At 42.5% G+C, this 23480-nt stretch overlaps 1 protein-coding gene and 1 long non-coding RNA gene across 3 annotated transcripts in view; one reads left to right on the top strand and one right to left on the bottom strand.

Annotated features, from left to right (window-relative positions):
• Positions 1-1194: 1194 nt before the first annotated feature.
• Positions 1195-23480, bottom strand: part of agla (amylo-alpha-1, 6-glucosidase, 4-alpha-glucanotransferase a) — a 27891-nt gene continuing 5605 nt past the window's right edge. Inside the window, exons 5-35 of one of the 2 annotated variants that reach the window (XM_034612770.1) lie at positions 21909-22112; positions 20927-21108; positions 18384-18495; positions 17628-17754; positions 16814-16916; positions 16461-16558; positions 15592-15731; positions 15190-15377; positions 13319-13442; positions 12689-12852; positions 12327-12428; positions 11139-11294; positions 10754-10904; positions 10468-10592; positions 10263-10375; positions 10010-10144; positions 9305-9435; positions 8863-8999; positions 8538-8671; positions 8241-8416; positions 6853-6955; positions 6519-6642; positions 5690-5791; positions 5408-5519; positions 5157-5292; positions 4682-4794; positions 4340-4551; positions 4094-4191; positions 3846-3933; positions 2936-3069; positions 1195-2838 (exon numbers count right to left, since the gene is read on the bottom strand). In XM_034612770.1, coding sequence (XP_034468661.1) covers positions 2721-2838; positions 2936-3069; positions 3846-3933; positions 4094-4191; positions 4340-4551; positions 4682-4794; positions 5157-5292; positions 5408-5519; positions 5690-5791; positions 6519-6642; positions 6853-6955; positions 8241-8416; positions 8538-8671; positions 8863-8999; positions 9305-9435; positions 10010-10144; positions 10263-10375; positions 10468-10592; positions 10754-10904; positions 11139-11294; positions 12327-12428; positions 12689-12852; positions 13319-13442; positions 15190-15377; positions 15592-15731; positions 16461-16558; positions 16814-16916; positions 17628-17754; positions 18384-18495; positions 20927-21108; positions 21909-22112 — 4142 coding nt within the window. In that variant the 3' untranslated portion in view covers positions 1195-2720. Of the gene's footprint in view, positions 2839-2935; positions 3070-3845; positions 3934-4093; positions 4192-4339; positions 4552-4681; positions 4795-5156; positions 5293-5407; positions 5520-5689; positions 5792-6518; positions 6643-6852; positions 6956-8240; positions 8417-8537; positions 8672-8862; positions 9000-9304; positions 9436-10009; positions 10145-10262; positions 10376-10467; positions 10593-10753; positions 10905-11138; positions 11295-12326; positions 12429-12688; positions 12853-13318; positions 13443-13754; positions 13879-15189; positions 15378-15591; positions 15732-16460; positions 16559-16813; positions 16917-17627; positions 17755-18383; positions 18496-20926; positions 21109-21908; positions 22113-23480 lie in introns of both variants that reach the window. The other variant, XM_034612771.1, reaches the window with a different exon arrangement.
• On the top strand, positions 17020-21951 carry LOC117777813. The gene is made up of 3 exons (XR_004616672.1): positions 17020-17031; positions 18330-18334; positions 21819-21951. It is a non-coding gene; the product is annotated as an uncharacterized LOC117777813 (long non-coding RNA).

Raw genomic sequence — 23480 nt, 5'->3', positions numbered from 1 at the left:
TATAGTATAATATAATATAAGGGCTAGATATCGATTTGAGGAAGTGTGCTGATCTTTCCAGTTTTTATACAGAAGTTGATGTTGCATGGATGTCTGAAGTGCCCGGGGTCTGTCTCCATCTGGTGGCCTGTAGTCATACTGCATCTTGAGACTTCTGAAGAGTAGTGTTTTGACTGCAAGTTTTGACTGAGCTAGTTAAAATAAAAATAAATAAAATAGCCCTTTACAGCTTCACAGCAAGTTAAGAATGCTCCCAAGGATGGAGGCGTACATGTTTCAAGAGAAGACTTCATGACCAGAACCTTGGAGGATTCACCACCACACTCAGGCCTCTGATAAACACCAGTAACTGGCAGGTCAGGCACAGACACAGTGAGAAACTGGTGGAGTTGTGGAACACAGGTCTGTGGACTTATGAAACAGAAATCCTCCTCTATTAAAATGAAGAGTGTGGAGGGAGAACAGGAGCAGGCTAATGACCGGAACCAGTCACAGCATGAACACACAGGTCTACAGGAGCAGTGTGTGTTTCCGACACTGACCAGTGGCAGAGTCAGTCACCTGATGTCAATGTGACTGAGCAGACTCACTCACTGAGGAGCAGAGCCTCGTGGGTCAGGTCATCACAGGACCCAGATCCGTTTACCATCTCTCAGAGTTGATTGACAGTTGCCATTTAGGTTGAGGTGGAGCTGCTCACAGTCCGACCATGTGTTCACTCACCAACAAACACAGTTTTCATCTTATTTTATCATATTATCACAAAAAAATATCTTCTCACATTTACATTTAACGTCATATCTACTTTGTATTACTCATATTTACACTTATTTGTTTTTATGTCATAAAATTGTTATTTTGATCTGTATTGATTTGTAGTTGCCCAACATGTGTAAATGTTCATTTATGTGCACGTCTGTTTATTTGTGAGTGGAAAAAAGGAAATACGCCCACTCATTTGTTGACCTGATATGGTTGGAGTGGAAGAGGAAGAGGAAGGAGTTAAACTAAAGGTGAAGGCAGAGGCCCCACAGAGAAGCAGCTGTTCTTTCATATCCATCCAAACCTCCCTCTTACAGTGCTTACAGTAGTATCACATGTGATGTCATGTGCATCTATAGAAAATAAAATAATACAAATAGTAGAAAATCAAAAGTCCATCAAAGCTTTGAAAGAATTCAAAGAGACCAGATGTGTTGTGATCAAGTCAAGATTTTAAAACACACAGGTTAGAGACAGAGCAGTTACACACAGTCACGTTTCTCAGCAGGTCTTTAAACCACTTACACAACAGCTGTAACGGTTTGTGTTGCATAGATTCTCTGGCATCTCAACACAAACCCACTCCTCAGAGAGAAATGCTGATGATTTATGTCACTAACAATTCAACATGTGTTACATCTGCAGCTACAAGACAACATCGTCGGTATTTAGCATGGTTACACACATTTTCAAGCTACAACATTCATGCACAGGGCAGTTTTTTCACGTGAACACACAGTCGATTGATGAAGACACGGCACAGCACAGCACAGGTGAAATGGGGAACAGCTGGAAGACCGTCTGTGTGTGTGATATTGATTACATGAGCGTAAAGGCATCAGGTGGAAGAGGAGATTTGAAGTAGAGATTGAATCAACCTAGTGAAGTAGCTTGTGATCAGTCACTTTATGGAGACGTAAGGTTCAGGCCACTTGTTCACACAGAGGGAACATGACGACAGGTGACGGCTCATCGCACTATAAATAGAACAGAGAACCTGCCCAGTTACAATAAACAGGATGCTCTCTTTGTTAGACTTCTGGCTGTAGAGTCAAAGTGCTTTGATGCATCATATATAATACTATCATATCACGGCTGAGCTGAGATCAGTTCAGTTCATCAAGGCAGATATCGCACTCAACAGTCCCACTCCTGAATGTTTCTAAACAGAATAATCCTCCTGAAGTGGGTCAAGTGAGAGACATACGAGCTGAGCTCTGGTTCAGAGGTGATGCTACAGTGTGACACATGTCAGGGTGATAGAAACAGTCACTCTGACACTCAGTCTCAGAGTTTAGTTTGCGGTTCATTACCAGCCAGTGATGGGATTTCTCCCTTTTTGAGTAGATGAACCGTAGAACGTCAGATCAGTAAATGCAGAGTTTTCAACCAGTTTTGGACAGAAGGAATAGATTCTGTTTCTGTTACCAGGTCAACACCGTGACAAGAAACTCACCCGGTTTTTAGCCTTGATATTAGTAAGGGAGCAGCAGTGTGAGTATTAACACTTGAGAACCCTGGCACCATATATGCTCTGGAGCTGCTACTTGTTCTAAAACACTGGCACAACCTGTGAATATGCTGCATGTTTGTGAAAGCTGGTAAATAAGAGTTTTCTAAATGAACAAACAGTTTACTTCAGGTTTTAAAATATAACTGAAAATACCATGAATCTAAGCGAGTACAACATTGGAGCTGCCTACCTAACAACTGTTTACAATTGATAACTACTCACTGGAGCTTCAGTCTGATTGTTAAGTTGCAAAGCAGGAACTCAGACAAGCATCAAAGATGTTGAGGTTAACCAGATTCAAAGTATTCTGTCGTATTTAACACAGGATCTGTCACACTGAACATGAATGCACGGAAAGCACTCTGATCACAGGAAGTGATGTCAGAGGTTATAGAGTTGTGTTGCAGTGACCTCTGCTGTGACAGGATGGCCATGCCGAGGTCATTTAGAGGTCAAAGAGGACCTCCAGCACAGTGGCCAGAGACCAGGCCTGGGTCTCGCAGCTGAACGAGCAGTACTGTCCGTTCTCATTGGTTAGTTCTGGCAGACCCTTCCATGGAGACCTGCGAAAACAGAGTACAGGTCGAGGGTTATGACTCACAGGAAGTACACAAAGTGGAGAATCAAAAAGAGGAAGAGGTGAACTGATGATGGTCGTACTTCTCCAGGTGGGTGTAATGTCGAGACAGCACATTCTTCACCAGGTTCAATGTTTCAGAGTAAGTTTCTTCTCCCAACTTCTTGGCAAAGTAGAGTTTAGCACGTAGGAAGTAACCTACTGGCCACAGCCACTCCTGCATGCACACACACACACACACACACACACACACACACACACACACACACACACACACACACACACACACACACACACACACACACACACACACACACACACACACACACACACACACACAGAGAGAGAGATAGTTAGTTTGTGAGTGTCAGTATGTGAATGTACAGTAGGACCTATGTGTGTTTAAATGATCGAGTGCTGCAGAAGCGCAAACTATTACGTCTCCATTTCATATGAATTTGGGGATAATTAAAGAATTCTCCGCTCTGTGCTGCTTTCTACCTTTTTAACACTAAAGAAGTAAAATACTATTTTCGAAATAAACTGTTTCCCACACAGACGCAGTTAGAGAACAGGTCTCTCTCTTGTCTCTGTCTCTGTCCCCCTCTCTCTCTTCTCTCTCCTCTCTCCCGCCGACCTCTCCTCTCTTCTCCATTTTTCTCAGCTCACCCCAACCAGTCGAGGCAGAGGGCCAAACACACCGAGTCCGGTTCTAGAGGTTTCTTCCTGTTAAAAGGGAGTTTTTCTCTCCACAGTCGCCAAGTGCTGTTCGTTGTGGGAACTGTTGGGTTTCTCTAGAATATTGTACGGTCTCGACCTTACTATGTAAAGTGCCTTGAGATGATAATGTATGCTGTGATTTGTCGCTATACAAACAAAATTGAACTGAATTGAATAGAATTAACAAATGGAACTTTGAAGGCTCAGTGCAGAGACATTGGAGGACGTCCTCCACAGTCATTCTCTGCAGCAGCAGAAGCTGGTCTCACTCACCGGGCCTTGGTGGTAGTTGAAACCTTTTGCAAGGTTGTAGTTGTCATTGTCCAGTGCATTGTCATAGATTCCACAGTACACCATGTCACTGAGACAACACAAACAGCGTGAGTATGACACTGAATATACAACAGGTTATCAAATGAGATCAGATACAAAACAATAACATTACTCGATTTTTTTTCTCACTACACATTCTACTATGCTAAAGCTGGGATAAAGCTGTGGCTGTGTGCGTGTGAGTTTACTCAGGGTCAAGTGTTTTCATTCCAAGTGGTCCCAGTAGTTTGTGCTCAGCCACCTCCAGAGCCTTCCAGGCTTTCTCCACTGGGAACAGCTCCGGAGCCTTTACAAACAGAGGAAATGTCAAGCAGCCAATCACAGCTCAGCGACCAACTCATTCAACAGACCAAATATATAGTTAATTAACCAGTACAAGGAAATATGTGTTTATAACCTCATTTCTCTTCAGACAGTATTTTAGAAAAACCTACCACCACCATGGCGATAGGGAAGTTGGGTCTCAGCTGATAGTCACACCAGGCGCTGGAGGCCCCGTAGCTGTCTTTGTAGATGCCCTTTTTATGCACCAGGTCAGGGTGTTTCTCGTTGGGGTCCTCTGGTTCCCCAGACACCCAGAAACCTGCTTCAAAGGACTGCAGGAGTTGCTGGTTCCACTGGGAGTAGGAGATGAACGACTCCGTACCTGGAACAGAGTGGACACTGAATGTTCAGTCTCTGAAGTCTCTGTGTGTGTTTATGTGTGTGTGTGTGTGTGTGTGTGTGTGTGTGTGTGTGTGTGTGTGTGTGTGTGTGTGTTTGTAAGCATCTCGTACCATTCCTGTGCACTTTGGCTCCATCATAAGGGAACAGTCCTTTAGCATGGAGCTCCACGACCCAGCGAACAGTTGACTTACTGAGACCAACTATCTCCACTGCTGCTCCATCTCTGGACGGAGAAAGAAACAAAAATCCTCACATGAGGGAGGCTGGAACTATGAACTTTTAAAACAATCTAATAATATGTATCAATCATTTCAGAATCAACTCCAAAATAAAACTCAGATTTTAAAATTCTGAGTTTGTGTGATAAGTATCTTATAAAAAGAGTGAGAGGTTTGTATTTAAAGCTTGATTAATATTTCGGTGCACAAAGCATAAGATATTGCTTGGAGTTATTTGGAAATGGTGTAATAATTATTAGTCCAGCCAGGAGCCTTGTATAGCATTTATAGACTTTTTCACCCCCTAAAATCTGTGTCAGCTAGAGCTTCAAAGATCCAGTGTCAGTCGGGCTCTGGTGTGTATTACCTCGGAGAAGCAGGCATGCCTTTGTTCCTCGCTCGCTCACTCTCTCCCATTTTGTCCATCCATGTGCCGCAGTTGAAGCGGTTTCCTCCAGTGACAAAGCCTGTGTCTGGATCCACCTTTGTAACCACGCTGAAGCCTGGAAAAGACGATAAGAGCTCAGAGCTACTGGAGCTGCCCTAAAGAAAAGTGTAGGAAGCAACATGTGTCTGCCACACAAACATGCACACACCCACACCCACACACAGTCGTACCTTCATCTTTCATGTGCATGTCTATCTTAGATCCAGCGTTTCTCTCTCTGAAAGAAATTCCCTCTAGGTGGCGCTGCAGAGCCTCCTGGATGACATCATACAGAGGCTGCTCCTACACACACAAACACACTCACACGTAAACACACTAATTGTGTCTGTGTGTGTGAAGATAGTGTGTGGTAGCATCAAAAAGCCACACAATGTGTTTGTGTGTGTGTGTGTGTGTGTGTGTGTGTGTGTGTGTGTGTGTGTGTGTGTGTGTGTGTGTGTGTGTGTACATACCACCTCTCCAGGTTTGCGGGGCTCACAGTCATCAGTAGGGTACATGCGTGTCACTGGGCAACTGAGGATTTCATGTCCCTGGGGAACGTGGGTAGCGTAGTCCTGAACAAAGTGCAGCATCATTAACATGCAGTTCTAGAACATGATATTACACCAAGTACAAAGACATACTTCCCGATGATGTCATAGTGATCAAATTAATTAACATACTGAAAATACAGTTTTCCTTTATTAACGGTAAAAACTTAATTTTGTAATATGGGCTCTTGAACTAAGGAATTCCACCACTTTAACATGAGTAAAACCACAACAAAATCAAATGATATAAATGTTAGTGATGACCATAACCTTTAATGCACCTGGACTGACTGACTGTTGGATCTGCCACAGGGATTTCTACACAGTTTAAGGTTCTATGAATTGATATCCTTCCCTGTAGTCAAGCGTTCAGCCTTGATAGACACTGACATGAACATTTGTCCTGTATCTGAAGAGTTGTGGAGGAAAATGGCTTTGACTTACACCCTGTTGTCTCGTGCTTTGTAGCTCATGCTTGTTTTGCATTTATGCTAATACACACAGGTTTTAGTGGCCTAACTAGGTCTTAATATGCTTCCTCAGATACCAAGGCTGCTGACAAGTGAGGAGGGAGGACTGGATCCAGGAAGTCGTGGGGTTTTTGAGGAAGGGTTTGACTGAAGTGTACTTTGCTTTTGGTACATCATGTAATTATTTCACACTAACAACAAGGTATTCTGACATTGACAATTTTTTTTTTACATTGTGTGTGTGTGTTTGTGTGCCAGTGTGTATGCATTTGTGTGCCTACCTGGATACACTGCAGCCACCACCACACAGCATCACGACAGTTGTATCTGGCACAGCGGCCCTCACCCAGCAGGTTGGGAATCAAACCGTGACGCAACGTCCCCGCAAAGGCCAGAATGATGTCACTATTGAGACGATGAGACCAAATGGTTCATTTTAGTTTTTTTGCACAGTTTTTGATCATCTCACTGGAAAACATTTTTAGCGCTAATATTCAGATCACACGCCTTTAAGATAAGAGCAGAATAAAACAATTTCCATGTGACAAAACCCCACAATCACTGATCAATCCCAAGTGTGTTATCAATAAGAGTTGAGTTCATGCAGACACACACCGAGCCTCAGTGTGTCTCCCAGTGAGCAGCATCAGGCCTCTGAGAGCGATGAAAGTGTCTCTGCCCCAGCAGCGAAAGATCCCAGAGGAGAAATGAGGAAGACCTGAGGAAAATTCAAACAATCAATGAAACAATTTATGTTAAAATATGTCACAACGATCTGAATGCTGAAGTTTCCAATGATTTTTTTCTACTAGTGTTGTTGTTGTCTGCTCTAATCACAGCTCTTCTCCCAGAACAGTCGTATTTAAGTCATTTCATGTCCTGCAGTATACTAATAACTACCAGTGCAAGTTTACTGTACAAATCATTTTTGTATAGCATTTGTATTTTCTTGTGTTTTCCTCAAAGCGTTGACTCTATTTTAGTCAGCAAACATAAAACAATTAACAGGTTCATACACAGAGAAGAAAACATTTACAAGACTGTGGTTGTGAAGATGATGATCCACCATGATGTGTCACAGTGAGCCGATGATGGGCAAATGCAGATGTCCTGCTGTATTATTTGTTGCTGCAGATGTTCTTTCATATTCTGGATCAAAATCTAGCTCGAACAAGTACAACTGAGAAGTTTCCATTTCCAAATCGATTACGTTCTTTTACTTAGTTTTAGTTAATAGTAACTTAGTTTGCTTTAACAACCTCCACATCTATAAGACTAAGGCTGCATCCATACGACTACTTTTAATTTTGAGAACGCCGTTTTCAAACTAAAATGATCTCTACCCACACAAGCTTTTTTGTCTATGAATCAGTAATAATCCCTGTCCTTATCTACGTGCCAGAAAACGCATATAATGTAACCACACACGTACACTGAACATGCGTGTGCCGGTGTACACAGGAAGCATTTGGTTGTTAGTTGCAGAATTGTCACAGATTGCTCAAATAAAAGCTTGTCTCATTCAAATATAGGCAGTTGTATCATTGTAAAATACAGAATTGAACTGCTCAACCACTGTTAGCAAACACAGCGGAGTCAGCCATGCTTGTAATTGATTATTCATTTGGTCTTCTACACTGGTGGCTGAGGCTATTGCTGATTGTTTTGTTCCTGAGGAGGGTCATGTGATAGGACCCTGACAAATCAGCAACGGTTACATTGTGACCGACAAGGCCCCATCAGCAAGCGGTTGCGAGTGCAAAACATCTCCATTTCTGCCCATCTCAGACACAGCCCCAGAGGTTTCAAACTAAAACGGGGCCAGCAGTGTTTCCAAACTTCTCTGTTTTAGCGGCTGTAAAACTCTTGAGTAGTGTGGACGCCTGGCTTATCTGTAGCAGAGTCGATGCATTTTTCAAACAAAAACATAGTAGAATGTTAGTCAGAGGCTCAATTGAGAAAAAAGCTGGAAATGAGATTATAAGTGTGTGGTGCTTGGCTACCTGCGGCCAGTGAGACACAGCACTGTTCCTTCTGGCCTGTGATTGGACTGATGCGATAGGGAACATCCTCTAGTTTCAAAGAAAGAGGAGGGAGGGCGGCTAGGTGTCCAACTCCACACATCTGAACCGATCCCAGCGCCAGGTGTCGAACAAAGCTGGAGCCATTCTGGACAAAACTATTTGGACACGAAGGGAAACATTTTGCAGCGAGAATATGCACTTATTCAAAATGTCACTGGATTATAACACATCAGTCCTTTAAAATGTCTATGACACAACTGTCATCATCTATCCTACCTCGACATCAGTTTGTAAGTTGCATCCAGGGCTGTGGTATAGGTTGATACCAGGATGGCGTCAAAGTAACAGGGAATGAGGTAGCGTGGGATGTGTTTCAGGAAATGAAACATGGCTCCCAACCACTGACCCACCTGCAGAATAACCACAGCATTGTTTCAAGACAAGCATGTTACTGCTGAGCACAAAGAAAATCTCATTGACCTCCATTGTATTGGGCTGGAGACAGAAATCTCAGAGGTGATTGCATCAAAAGTGAAAAACTAAAATGATCTGTAAATTGTCATTTGGGTGAAATGGCCCTTTAAGCCTGTAAAACGCTCACTTGTGCCAATGGTCCCTCTCTCTTCATCACTCTATTACAGACAAACTCAATCAGCCAGTCTCCTTGTCTGAGGTTAGCACACAGAGGATGGCCCAGGTCGTTGTTGGGACGGATATCGGCGAACACTGATATCAGACCTGCAGAGAGACAACATCTGCATTTACACTCCTGTCCTGACACACAGGAAGAAATACCAGTGTCTGACATAAAGCAAGATTCGACAAGGCTAAATAAGGTGCCTCTTGTGTATAGTGTAGTGTGAATGTGTAGTAAGTGTGTGCATAGTGTGCGTTGGTGTGTGATGTGTAGTGAACAAGGGCTTCAATCATCAGAGGCTCATTTGTAGTGATAGTTTTTGCAGATGGCTGAATACTGAGCTGCTGTGGATGCTGTTTGTAAATGGTTTGTGTGAGTGCAGCTTCATATATTATCCAATATCTACCTTGTAGTCCACCATATTTGAGGGTCTCCCATCCTGGGATGTTGTAACAGCCTCCACCATCTTCTTGTTCTTCAGAGTCACAGCGAAACAGCAGGAAATTCAGGTCTGCTAACGTCACCTTGGACATCAGCCTGTGAAACACACAAGACGTTAAGATAAAAAGTTCACACCTACAGCTTTACCACGTTAGGTGCTGCTTTCTACTTATATCACACTGTATTTTCTGCCTTCAGAGATTTTCCAGTATCCACAAGACACCTGTTTTTATTTTTTGTTTTCCTAACTTGTCTTGAGCTGCTTTCAGACATGCACTGAGCTCTGCAACTCTCCGTATTTTCTCCGAAGGAGGTGCATGTGTGAATACAAATGTCCGAGTGAGGGGCTCCAGATTATCTGCGGACTTTCTCAGCCTGGCCTCCTAATATAAAGTCTGCCTCTGCTTGCTGCACCCGGCTGCTCCTCCTCTCACCTGAATAATGTGGAGGATTTGTTGCTGTCGTGAACGCGTCTGTGCAGAGAACCTCTCGCTGCGCCATGCATGTGCGAAAGGCAAACTCTGGGTACAGTCCGGACCCAATTCTCCGTTCCATGAGCCACTAGCCTCCAGTAGAGATGGGCGGCAGACTACAGAGGTCTGATTAGCTCAATTCCTTCTCACTATTTTTTTATTTTACACTTAACACTTGAAGCTACATGTGTACTCACTGTGCCAAAGATTTCTGCAATCCCTCTGGTGGGTTTACATCTGCTACGCTGCCTTTCCTGTACTTTGGGCTGAACTGGGACAGATAAAATCTCAGCAACCCGACCATCTTCTGGGCGGTGGGGTCCAAACTGATCCTGTTAGAATGAGAGGGAGGGAATGTTCAATGAGACAGACATTTACTTTAAATAATAAACCAGGGATGAAAGATGCTATAATTTATAGTGTGTGTGTGTGTGTGTGTGTGTGTTTTACCTGAAGGCAATGACACTGCCAGGTGTCAACTTCTGAAAGGTGATTTCCTGCACAAACTCTGATCGACCTTTTGATGTCACCTCAGCTTGCTTCACCACTTCACTCTCCTCTAACTAAACACATATTAGAATGAGTTAATTGATATGACTTCATTCATTCATTTGAATATTACATCAATCCCAAAAATAACCATGAAGATATTTACCGGTATATGTTCTTTTATTTCCACAGTATACTCTGGCATGCCATTGATGTAGGAGTCATCCATCTTATAGCTCCCAGCATGCCTTTCCACTGTCCTCGCCTCCAGCACCACTTCCTCTATCTTCCCTACAGAGAGGAAGACAGAGAGGAGAAGAGAAACATGGTCAGTGTTGGGAAACCTGGAACACTTGACCTGGTTATATCTTACAAGTTGAGTGGTTGATACTGTATATAAGGAGAAAGAAGAAAAAGAAGAAAATATAAATGTGCTGATGTTGTGGTCATACCAGGTATGAACATGGGCGGGACGTTGGCGTCGTACTGGTGGGTTTTGGGGTTCCAGAAGGCTGTCCTGCACACTGACACCACAGACTGGTGCGTGCTGGGACAGTGACGAGTGACTGCAACAACGTCTGCATCAACCTGGTCTACGTACACCTGATGGGGAAGATGGGTAGAGATTACACTTGGACAACATGATTTCTGATTAGTGATCTCTGGGAAATGTAGCAAAGAAACACAATTAGCATGTTGCATCAGAGATATCAACTTAATGGCCATGCTGCCTTCTGTTTTAGAGTCAAAACCTTGAAGAGAAGGTGAAATGACATTTAAAGTGTGAGCTGATGTTTGCTTTGCTTTGTGTTCATACAGCACACTGGAGCTCTTCACCTGTAAGAATCCCTGTGCAGCCAGCTCCAGGTGCAGCTTGTTGAGAGCCACTTTCCCAGCTATGATACCGCTCTGAAATCCAACCTCACCAGTGGAGGTGGGGGAGGCCGAGGGGTTCCACTTGGGGTAAAACCGCTCCTCCTTCACCACAGAGATCTACACACACACACACACACACACACACACACACACACACACACACACACACACACACACACACACACACACACACACACACACACACACACACACACACACACACACACACACGGATTATTTGTACATTTTTTTGTTTTTCTTCATTAGTTCCTGTAGAAGAGTAAACACAAGGGCAGACGTGTGTTACATCAATTCCGATTATTAGCAGTCAAACATTTTTGGTTTCACCTTCTCCAATATGATGATTTGTTGTACTGTGTTTTTATATCGAAAAAATGCTTAGGTTTTTGACTAAACATGTAAAGTTTAGTGTGAAAACAGATAGTAACATAAAATCATGTAAATGTCTTAATGGCTTTTTCTGGAGCTTTCAATCACATCTCATCATTTTCAGAGTACTAAGAGGATTGAGCCTCCTCCATCTTCGGAACTTGACTTTGCTTCAAACTATTTTTTACACCATTTAGACTAAATGATTGATTGAGAAAAACTATTTACTGTCACATACTCATACACATTTCAATATGCTGATAAGCCAAATTAACACAATATGAATTAGAGATTTGTTTGTTTTACGAAGCATCTTTTTTCAAATCTTCAGTGAGTGGAAAACCACAGAAACACAAACGTGTTCCCAATCTTTGCACAGACCTCCTAGATGATGGTGATCCTTGATGATCCAAACCATTATTCTGACAGTGGACCTGCACAGGTCGTCTATCACAGGCCGGACACATAGACACAATCAACCATTCACATTCACTATGGGCAATTTAGAGCCTCATAACATAACCTGCATGTATTTGGACTATGGGAGGAAGCTGGAGCACCTGGAGAAAATCCACACAGGAGGCTGGGGGAACATGCAAATACAGAAAGACCCGGGAGGTTGAACCCAGAACATACTTGCTGTGCGATGCCAGTGCTTATCACTGCACCACCGGAATAAATATGGGACAGAAAGAAGATATAATGTGAACAATATAACTTCTGTGTGTGTGAGTGTGTGTGTGTGTGTGTTAGAGTAACCTGATGTGGTACTAATTCATCATATCCTCTGGTGGAGCCAGTAGCACAGCAGGCCATTGAGACCATAGCAGAACTGGGCAGAGAGTCCAACGCTGAGCGCAGCTGTCAAACAAAGTCAAACACAGCAGTTATATACCTGCAGTTTAATCTGTTACATCTGAACACAGTGACCTCAGAAATGGTTCTTTATCCAAGATTTTAGCAAAAGACAAAACAGAAAGAAGACCACTACGACATTTCATAGTAGTCTTCTTCTATTCCTGGAATTTTGTGGATTATGAGAATTTATAAAAAAAAAAAAAAAAAAAATTACACTTAGGGAAAATAATTATGTCACAATAATAATCCTGACAGACACCCACCTGTATGGGACACTCGTTGTCATGGGTTACATCGAGGAACATGGCATGGGCGATACAGGGCATGAGTGGGCGGAGACTGGGCTGAACAAAGGCTCCTACTGGCTCACCTCCGTAGCGATAGACGAGTCGTCCCTCCTCGTGGCTGTCGCCAGCGGACATGGCCTCTGTGGACAGGATGGATGGGTAAGAACAGAGATGATGAGACAGGAAGGACTGCAGTTAACACAACACTGACCACACTGCTGCAGCACTGACCGAGTTAGTGTAATTCTGGCCACATTCCATGCAACTGATGAAGGTGTTTTGCATGTGAGAGCCGACGCAGAATGCATTTCTATGTGTATTTATTTATTTGTATTTCCACATTCATTCATTCATTTATTTATATATTTCTACATTTATGGATGTTGTGTCTGCATATCAAGGAGGAAGGCAGGCTCAACACAACACTGTTTTGGGGGAGAATGCTGTTAATGGCTCCAGTAGAGTTTTAAACAGTAATTTGGACTTGTCCCGTGTATATGTACTGCTCAAGCAACATAAACACCTACCATGGCATTGTCTTCTAAATACACTGTATATGTTTGTACAGTGGATATAATGTGTGTGAACTTTGAACACATACAGTACCTCGTATCAGTGATGTGATCCCTAGCCTGGTAACGAAGACATTATCCAGCTCCTCACTGCCGGTGAACAGTTCAGCCACCACATACAGGTTAGGACACACGGTTCTGGCCACGTCCAGCATGTACTGGTCAACCACAGCAAGGCAACACACAACAACAAACAAAGGGGTGAGTGTTGGGAGGGTGGGAAGGGGAAGGGAGGGAGAGGAGGCAAGTAAAAAATAGATTGGAAAGAGGGAGAAAGAGGAGGAGAGTGAATGTGAGGGGGATACAGCCAGTTAGTGGTGACAGGGCTCAAAGTAAACACACCGTGCAGTCATAGAGACCAAGACCGGAGTGAGAGTGAAGAGATAGAGGAATAGAGAGGGGATGAATGTAGTGAAAAGAGAAGAAAGAGACAAAAGCTTCAAGTTAGTTCATGCAGGAGTTTTTTGTACCTCGTACAAGGCTGCTAATTCCCAGCCGGTTTACAAACACATTGTCAATGAGCTCGCTTCCTGTAAACAGTTCAGCTATCACATACAGATTGGGTCTGACCACTCTGGCTGCATCTAGCATGGCCTGGACAAGACAATACATGGGCAGTACAGACAGGGAGAGAAGAAGAGTCTGCTGTCAAAAGGGTGACGCTGACATACAGTATGCATCAAGTTACAAAAAACTGTTTCACCTCCCATATTTTTACTATTTCTTCTCAGACTGTTTCTATCCCAACTCAAGCTACAAAATGCCACTATTCCAATGGTAAAAGTACAATAAATACACAGGATATGGACACTACAGCAGCTGTGTGCTCTCTACGTTTGAATTCACCCTTGGCATGAACATGTCAGTCTGTGGCATTGGGTAAGACTGCGGCTTATGCTTACTGTTTCCTGTAGGTATGTCATAAGAATTTCACCATGTAATAATCAGTTTTGTTTTGTTACTAGACTTTGTAAATATCACTAAGCTCATCCTCAGACTGGACTCTACTTTAAACAAATGTGGCATTGTGGTATTTTTAATGGTTTACAGTAGCCAATAACAATCCTGAGCACTAGGCAGGTGTGCCTGCATATTGCACCTAGACAAAGAGAAATACCTGCATGATATACAACAGGCCTACAATAATGCAACCCATTGATTCTTCAGCCACTTAGTTCTGTAGACCCTGTTCATCACTCTTTAGCACTTTTGATTCAGCGTCTTCATCTGATCCCCAGTAATTTACTCACCTATTTGTGATCTCAAAATTAAATTTGATAATAAGCCCCTTTTGAGATGCTGCATCATATTTTTAAGGAGGTCCTCATTGTAATGGAAATCAACAACTAGAATGGCCCTCAGCAGAGCATTAAACCCCATTTAAATTCAATAGATCCAGAATTTGATTTGAATCTGCACAACATTGCACACACTCATATATATCAGTCCCATAAATATGGCTTTTCTAAATATTAATTTCAAAGTGAAAATGTTTGTCCTGGATCTGCCCCCTGATCTGGAAACAAGCCAAAATCAAATGGGTTCTTCCTTGTGTGATGCCCCATGCCTCCACTAAATTTCATGGAAATCATTTGAGTAGTTTTTGTGTATTCTTGCTAATCGCTGCCTTATTTATCCCATGCGCTTCAGTGACTGTTTTTTTAAAGAGTTATTGGCCTCAACAAGCGAGGCAAAAACGTCAGAAGAATTCATTGATTTTTTTAAATATAAGTAGTCAACATAACAGCTAAAGATACACATGTTAAAAAATAAATATCTTTTTTAAACTTTTTTGATCAACCGTTGCTAGGCTGTGTAGAGTGGGTCCCCCGAAGGATGCAGCCCCTGAATTGAGACCCAGCTCACATCTACTTAACCGTATGAGAATATAATATTTGACCATACCTCAGCTACATGTAATGGTGTTGAGTGGCAGTTGTCCAGTCTGACTCCATGGAAGTATTTGGCTGTGATTTCAGTGTATTTCTGCATGTGGGCCCACAGGTATGGACAGTCCGCAGGGCCACTGCCATATCGCAGCTTAACACTGTCCCCCCAGCAGACGAGCTCTCGACGCAGATACACATTAGAGCCTGCGCAGAGCAAAGATGCACGTCAGTACTGGGACAACAAAATGATACCTTCAAGTGCAGATAGTTCAACATATAACCTGAATTTAGCTCTTAGTGCCTGAGAGTCTCAGGTCCTTAATGTCAGGTTAGAAACACAAATTCAGCTGTACATGAACTTATGTATCAATTGGTTCATGTTACAGGTTTAAGAATTATGTCAGGCTCCCATTCTCACCTGGCTCAGCAAAGTTGCGAAGTGGATCATCTGCCATCACCCAACCATTGTGAGCCAGAAAGTGACAGGTCTTGTCTGGCTGGTCCAGCAGCTGCAGCTCCTGCTGCAAAGTCATGTCCTGATATGGGAAGGTGAAATACCTGGGACAGACAGATGAAACCACTGAGATTCAGCAAATTCGTACTATCATCTTGAGTGTTGCCAATCCATAAATGCAAGAGTGTCTAATTCCCTGCAAAAAACACCACAAAAACAGTACAAACATGCTGGCTGCATGAATCCAAGATTTGGATTGAACGTTCAGAACTTTTCATTGTGTGGGCTGCAGCTCAGCGATTGTTACAGATGATCGAGAATAATGTACTGTAGGTACTGCTCGGAAAGAGTCTGCATTAACACTAATAAAATTCTGGAGGAAAAAAAAAAATACAAAAATGTAAAATTATGATCCAAAAATATTCTGCCCTTTTGTTTCTATTAACACAAGCTGGTGTTTATTAAAAACTCAGAATACATGTTCATGAATTACTCTCAACAGTTGATGAAGCTTTTATTTTTTATAGACTTTTTTTAGTGCTTCAGTCGAGCTGAAATTTCTAGATGTACAAAATAAATAACAAAATTTACTGATAATATTATTGCTCCCTCCATTTCTCCATTTCTATTGCATCAGCTTTTCTTCATCCACCGCCATCAATCCAACATTTCACCTTTGCACACACCTAACGTAACTTCTCAGAGGCATCTCACAGTAAATAGTACATTTGAGGAACCTTATGCTCAATGTCTTGAGCCCTTCCTTTCTTCCTTCCAGGCCCTCCAGCTCATTCTTTTTCATTCCTCTCCAAAATCACCTTTAAATGCATTACCTGGTAACCAGAGGGTTCTTACTGCTAACAGTTCCCAGCTTGGGGCCATGGTCGGCCAGACGCTCGTACACTATATTTCCCACAAGGCAGTTGGCAGCCTGGAGGGAGCGAGAAGAACAACATGATGAAAAGCGATGGCCCTAAATGTACAAGTTTCCTTTGGTACACACATTTCGACATCTCAGATCCTCCCTGACTGCGCTAACAGCCAGCAGGTGTCAGGTTTGACTCCAGCTGCTGTCTGACCCTCCTATAGTGCTCAGTCGTATTTTGATGTTGTGCTACATTCTAATTATTTACATAGGTGCAATTATCAACAGTCCTGTCTGGTGCTAAGTTACACAGCAGCTCACCTGCTCCTGATGTTGCTTTATGATGTGGTGCTGCTCTTCATTCAGCTGATTCAGCTTCTGTTTAAGCCAGTCACAGCACTCCTCAATGTGCTGTGGGGAGGAGCTATGAAGGAGAGAGAACAAGAAGCATTCAACAGAGTTCTTCATACATGTATGTTTACATACTGCACATAAATGTACACTGAAAATATTTCAGTTCAGGATTACTGAAAGTGGCTGTGCTGCTGAACCTGTTCACACTTGTGTCAGAAGAAATGACACTGGTACACTGTGACTGTGAGCACGTCTTGCCAGTGGAGGTTGGGTCCAGCATGGCAGCCCCATCTCTAACCAGAGCCTTTAGATTGCTGGGTATTGAGGGAGAGAGGAGTTCCACCAAAGTTTGGACCTGATCAGCCCAACTTGGGAGGGGCTTTTACAGTCTTTCTCTGGGCCCCCTAGCTTCCTACTTTTCCCCACTGGCTTTCTGCTCTATATCCTTGTGAAGAGGCCTGAGCTGGGTCACTCAGAGGAGGGTTTGCAATGTTGAAAGATCCTAAACATCCAACGACTCCAGGAACATCACTGAAGATGTGTCCAGAAGTATCAAGAAGATACATTTACCACAATGATGTGTTTTCTATGTTATAATTTATGACTAGTTTACATTTAGTGGTCATTTTTGACAAAAACATTGTGTATAACATTCTCGTTTTATCAACATTCATCCGCAGTTAAGTAAAGGAGACTCCACTGGTTTTCAAATCAGCACACATGAATTAATGAAAGCACTCAAACAACAATAACAACAACAGCTTGTGGTTGAGAGTCCGACCTGTGAGGTACAAATGTCTCCAGGGCAGAGTCCATGTCCACTGTGTTACCATGACGACGGTACTTTGGGTCCTGGATGATCTTTAGGCCCTTCTTCCCACCAGTCTTGCTGTGGTCTGGCTTGGTGCCTGAACACAAATACATGCAGAGAATATTTAAACAAAGTGTGTTTTAAGTCAATGTATCAGCACTCCAGCAGCTTGGCCATGATAATAACTTACTGAACACACTGAACTTTAACAGCAAGTACTGATGTGGAGTTTATCTATATGCTGAATTCCTTTAGTAAAATGGCAACAACACACAACTGTCTGTCAGGTCAGAGCAGCACCCTGGATATTTCCCATCAACAGATAAATATAGAAGAATCTGAATTAATATTGTAGAGTTTTGAGTTGGGATATTGCCAGAGGTGTGGCATTTCATTCAAACAAAAGTTCCTAACTGTAGAGGTCCGTCTACGTGAGGAGTCACCATTTTCAGTCATCTGTCATGTGTGTCTGAGAGAATCAGTTCAGGGATTTAGAGCTGAGCTCATTTCTACTCTTCAAGTGGACTTTTTTCATTTTCATACAAGTAATTTTAACATCATAACACTTCAGCAGTACGTGCACAGGATGTGCTCCGGCTAAGAGAGCTCTGATGAGGACACTGAAGCTGCTGTTGCTCTGCTGACATGCCAACGCCTTTCTGCAACCATTAGAAAGTGTGCACTGTTTTGCAGTAATACTAAACAATACCATACTGATCTACATACCACTCTGAAGATGGATTCTGAACCGCTCCACAGCACTGCTCACTTTGACCTGGAAGAACTCCCACAGTTTGATTTGAGGATACACGTCCTCCCACAGCACGCCGCGGATGGCCTGATACACACAATACATACATTGTCAGTTTTACTAAATAAATATTTATTACTATCACTGTTAAGACCTGCAAAATGCTGCTGAATAAAATGACATTTGAACTGAACTGATATTGTTTCTCACAGTGATTTGTCATCTCTCTGAGGATGTAGTATGAGCATCACATACTCCCACATACCCCTCAGGCTTTACTTACAGTGCCTTGCATAAGTATTCACCCCCTTTGGACTTTTCTACATTTTGTCATGGTATAACCACAGATTAAAATTTATTTCATCGTGAGTTTATGTAATGGACCAACACAAAATAGTGCATCATTTGGAAGTGGGGGGAAATATTACATGGATTTCACAATTATTTACAAATAAAAATCTGAAAAGTGTTGAGTGCATATGTATTCACCCCCTTTACTGTGAAACCCCTAACAAAGATCTGGTGCGACCAATTGCATTCACAAGTCACATTTGCAAGTCACATAATTAGTAAATAGGGTCCACCTGTCTGCAATTTAATCTCAGTATAAATACACCTGTTCTGTGACGGACTCAGAGTTTGTTGGAGATCATTACTGAACAAACAGCATCATGAAGACCAAGGAGCTCACCAAACAGGTCAGGGATAAAGTTGTGGAGAAATATGAAGCAGGGTTAGGTTATAAAAAAATATCCAGAGCTTTGAACATCTCTCTGAGCACCATAAAATCCATCATAAGAAAATGGAAAGAATATGGCACAACCGCAAACCTACCAAGAGGAGGCCGTCCACCCAAACTGAAGAGTCGGACAAGGAGAAAATTAATCAGAGAAGCAACCAGGAGGCCCATGGTTACTCTGGAGGAGTTGCAGAGATCCACAGCTGAGGTGGGAGAATCTGTCCACAGGACAACTATTAGTCGTCTACTCCACAAATCTGTCCTTTATGGAAGAGTGGCAAGAAGAAAGCCATTGTTGAAAGGGATCCATAAAAAATCCCGTTTGGAGTTTGCCAGAAGCCATGTGGGAGACACAGCAAACATGTGGAAGAAGGTGCTCTGGTCAGATGAGACCAAAATTGAACTTTTTGGCCTCAATGCAAAACGCTATGTGTGGCGAAAACCCAACACTGCCCATCACCCTGAGCACACCATCCCAACAGTGAAATATGGTGGTGGTAGCATCATGCTGTGGGGATGCTTCTCTTCAGCAGGTACAGGGAAACTGGTCAGAATAGAGGGAAAGATGGATGGAGCCAAATACAGGGAAATCCTTGAAGAAAATCTGATGCAGTCTGCAAAAGACTTGAGACTGGGGCGGAGGTTCATCTTCCAGCAGGACAATGACCCTAAACATACAGCCAGAGCTACAAAGGAATGGTTTGGATTAAAGAATGTTAATGTCTTAAAATGGCCCAGTCAAAGCCCAGACCTCAATCCAATAGAGAATCTATGGCAAGACTTGAAGATTGCGGTTCACAGACGGTCTCCATCCAATCTGACTGAGCTTCATCTTTTTTGCCAAGAAGAATGGACAAACCTTTCCATCTCTAGATGTGCAAAGCTGGTAGAGACATACCCCAAAAGACTTGCAGCTGTAATTGCAGCGAAAGGGGGTTCTACCAAGTATTGACACAGGGGGGTGAATACTTATGCACCCAACAGATGTCAACTTTTTTGTTCTCATTATTGTTTGTGTCACAATAAAATGTATTTTGCACCTCCAAAGTACTATGCATGTTTTGTTGATCAAACGGGAAAAAGTTTATTTAAGTCTATTTGAATTCCAGTTAGTAACAGTACATAATGGGAAAAAGTCCAAGGGGGGTGAATACTTATGCAAGGCACTGTATTTCATTAATTCATGTCACTATCTGAATTTACTAATAAAGGAATACACATTTCAAGTGAAAGGCTGGAAAAAAACTGTTTCCTTATTGAGTGTCACAACAAATCTTAATGTCATTTTTCACATCTAAGCTATAAAAACAGCATTTTTTAAAATCTACTTTATATTTTGACAAAGGTTGTCATGTAATGTTAGGGTTTTTGTTACATCTCAGTGGCACAGCATGATGTTAAGATTAATTATGTTAACTCACACAAATCCCACTGGTTGTCACATGTCTATTCTTACAGCTCAGTCAATAAATGGTAAAAAGAATGTATTTACACAGTGCGTTTCTAGTGTTATTGACCACTCAAACTGCTTTACAGTACAAGTCCCATTCACCCACTCATTCATACAGTGTTACCATATGCTGCACTTTTTCTATTTGCACACATGGACTTCAGAAGGCAGACTGGAGGACCCAGGATCAAACCAGCGACCTTCTGGTTAGTGGGCAACCAGCTCCACCTCCTGAGCTGCCCCTTAGACCAGTCATGAAGTGTGTCCCATCCTGTGTTTGCATAGACTGTACAACATGTGCAGTGTGTGGCTGAGCTGTGTGTGCTCACATTCACATGGCTCTCATTGGTAATATCAGCAGGCAGGCCTTTAGCCTTGTAGCGTCCCTCTGCTACTCTGGTGGTTAAATGCCAGATAGCTCTGTCTAAGACCCAGGCTGGACGCAGGTGCGGAGAGTTCACCAGGTTGTACCCACACTCAGGATGGTCTCTTATCCACACACTGTTAGCAGCTGCAAAGAAGGAGAAACAAATAATTAAAATCACAAAGAATTTCACCATTTTCGTTCAACATGTTATTAAGCAGGTTCATGTGTGATGGATGCTGGGACAGATTGTTTTAAATTGTTGGCAATTATGGTGACAATGTGCCAGAGATGAAATACTGTATGTAGTGAGCTGTATTTATAACTGAGAGAAGTCATCATATCCTGGACTGGACTTCACTTCATTAATTCACTCCAAAAAAAAAAAAGATCAGCACATTTGAAAAAAGATGCTATGTTATGTTAGGGTGAAGTTTTGTAAAATAACTATACTATACAACATGTAATATATTCAGCAACAGATTATGAACAAGCCTTGTTTAAGGGCTATCATATTAAATATAAGTTATTTATTTTGACTCTCTGAGAATGACATGTTTCTGGTACTACAGGGTCAACATATACTTTGATATGTAGTCAAGTGTAAAAAAAGCACTCAGTCTCTCTTTAACCTTTAAACCAGGCTCATTTTACTGGTTGACCTTTCAGGGAGGAGGAGGTGATGAGGGCAGATGGGTGCACACCAAGCACACAGTCCTAATATAGGCAAGCACAGACAGTACAGAGCTGCACTGTCCTTTTACTTCCCCTGTGTGTGTGTGTGTGTAAAAGGAAAAAAGCCGGAGAAAGTCTGGACACAAATTTGCAGACATCCTCTGAAGTTCATGTCTGAAAAGTCTTTCTGGTTGGTTATGTATAGTTGAATGTGCATCTGTACATGTTGAAAGAGAAGAGAAGACACACATAAATTACATTAACATACTGACCAGTATGATTATACACCACATCGGTAATACAGAGCATGTTCCATTCTGTCCTGATCTTCTCCACCAGCGCCCCCACATCTGCCCAGGTGTAGCTCTGACCTGCTGGGCTGAACTCAGGGCTAAAGGACAGCTGGTCGGCTAAAGAGTAACAGGACCTGGACTCTCCAAGAGTCTGCAGAGGAGTGAGGTGCATCATGGTGTATCCTGGAAGAAAAACACACTGTAATGTTCATTCTGCATGGTGGGAAACACCCCATACCCCCTGTGACTCTGACAAGGGGTAATTTATGTAAAACAGTACATTGAATGTTGGTATATAATATGGGAATACAAGTACAGTGAATATTGTCTTCCGGCTCTGGACTTTTATGTGACACTTACAAATTTGAGGCCACGCAAAACACACACCCTTCAAAAACCCCTCTTTTTAAAACACTTTATCATCCATCTGTTTGATGAACTTTGATGATGTACAATGGCAGTAAATTGGGAAAAATAACCACTACATAAAAAATGGCTGACTTCCTGCTTACAAATGTTGGTGCATCTAGATGTTGTAGATGCTGATATTTAAGGGGTTCTTCTGTAAATTGACACCATGAGATATACACTACCGTTCAAAAGTTTGGGGTCACCCAGACAATTTCGTGTTTTCCATGAAAACTCACACTTTTATTTATCAAATGAGTTGCAAAATGAATAGAAAATATAGTCAAGACATTGACAAGGTTAGAAATATTAATTTTGTTCTTCAAACTTTGCTTTCGTCAAAGAATGCTCCATTTGCAGCAATTACAGCATTGCAGACCTTTGGCATTCTAGCTGTTAATTTGTTGAGGTAATCTGTAGAAATTTCACCCCACGCTTCCTGAAGCACCTCCCACAAGTTGGATTGGCTTGATGGGCACTTCTTGCGTACCATACGGTCAAGCTGCTCCCACAACAGCTCAATGGGGTTGAGATCTGGTGACTGCGCTGGCCACTCCATTACAGACAGCATACCAGCTGCCTGCTTCTTCCCTAAATAGTTCTTGCATAATTTGGAGGTGTGCTTTGGGTCATTGTCCTGTTGTAGGAGGAAATTGGCTCCAATCAAGCGCTGTCCACAGGGTATGGCATGGCGTTGCAAAATGGAGTGATAGCCTTCCTTATTTAAAATCCCTTTTACCTTGTACAAATCTCCCACTTTACCAGCACCAAAGCAGCCCCAGACCATCACATTACCTCCACCATGCTTGACAGATGGCGTCAGGCACTCTTCCAGCATCTTTTCACCTGTTCTGCGTCTCACAAATGTTCTTCTGTGTGATCCAAACACCTCAAACTTTGATTCGTCTGTCCATAACACTTTTTTCCAATCTTCCTCTGTCCAATGTCTGTGTTCTTTTGCCCATATCAATCTTTTCTTTTTATTGGCCAGTCTCAGATATGGCTTTTTCTTTGCCACTCTGCCTAGAAGGCCAGCATCCCGGAGTCGCCTCTTCACTGTAGACGTTGACACTGGCGTTTTGCGGGTACCATTTAAAGAAGCTGCCAGTTGAGGACCTGTGAGGCGTCTATTTCTCAAACTAG

Source organism: Hippoglossus hippoglossus, chromosome 17 (assembly GCF_009819705.1).
Source record: "Hippoglossus hippoglossus isolate fHipHip1 chromosome 17, fHipHip1.pri, whole genome shotgun sequence".
NCBI classification, from domain to species: Eukaryota; Metazoa; Chordata; class Actinopteri; order Pleuronectiformes; family Pleuronectidae; genus Hippoglossus; species Hippoglossus hippoglossus.
The sequence above is the reverse complement of the archived record's forward strand: the minus strand, read 5'-3'. Positions and strand labels throughout refer to the sequence as shown.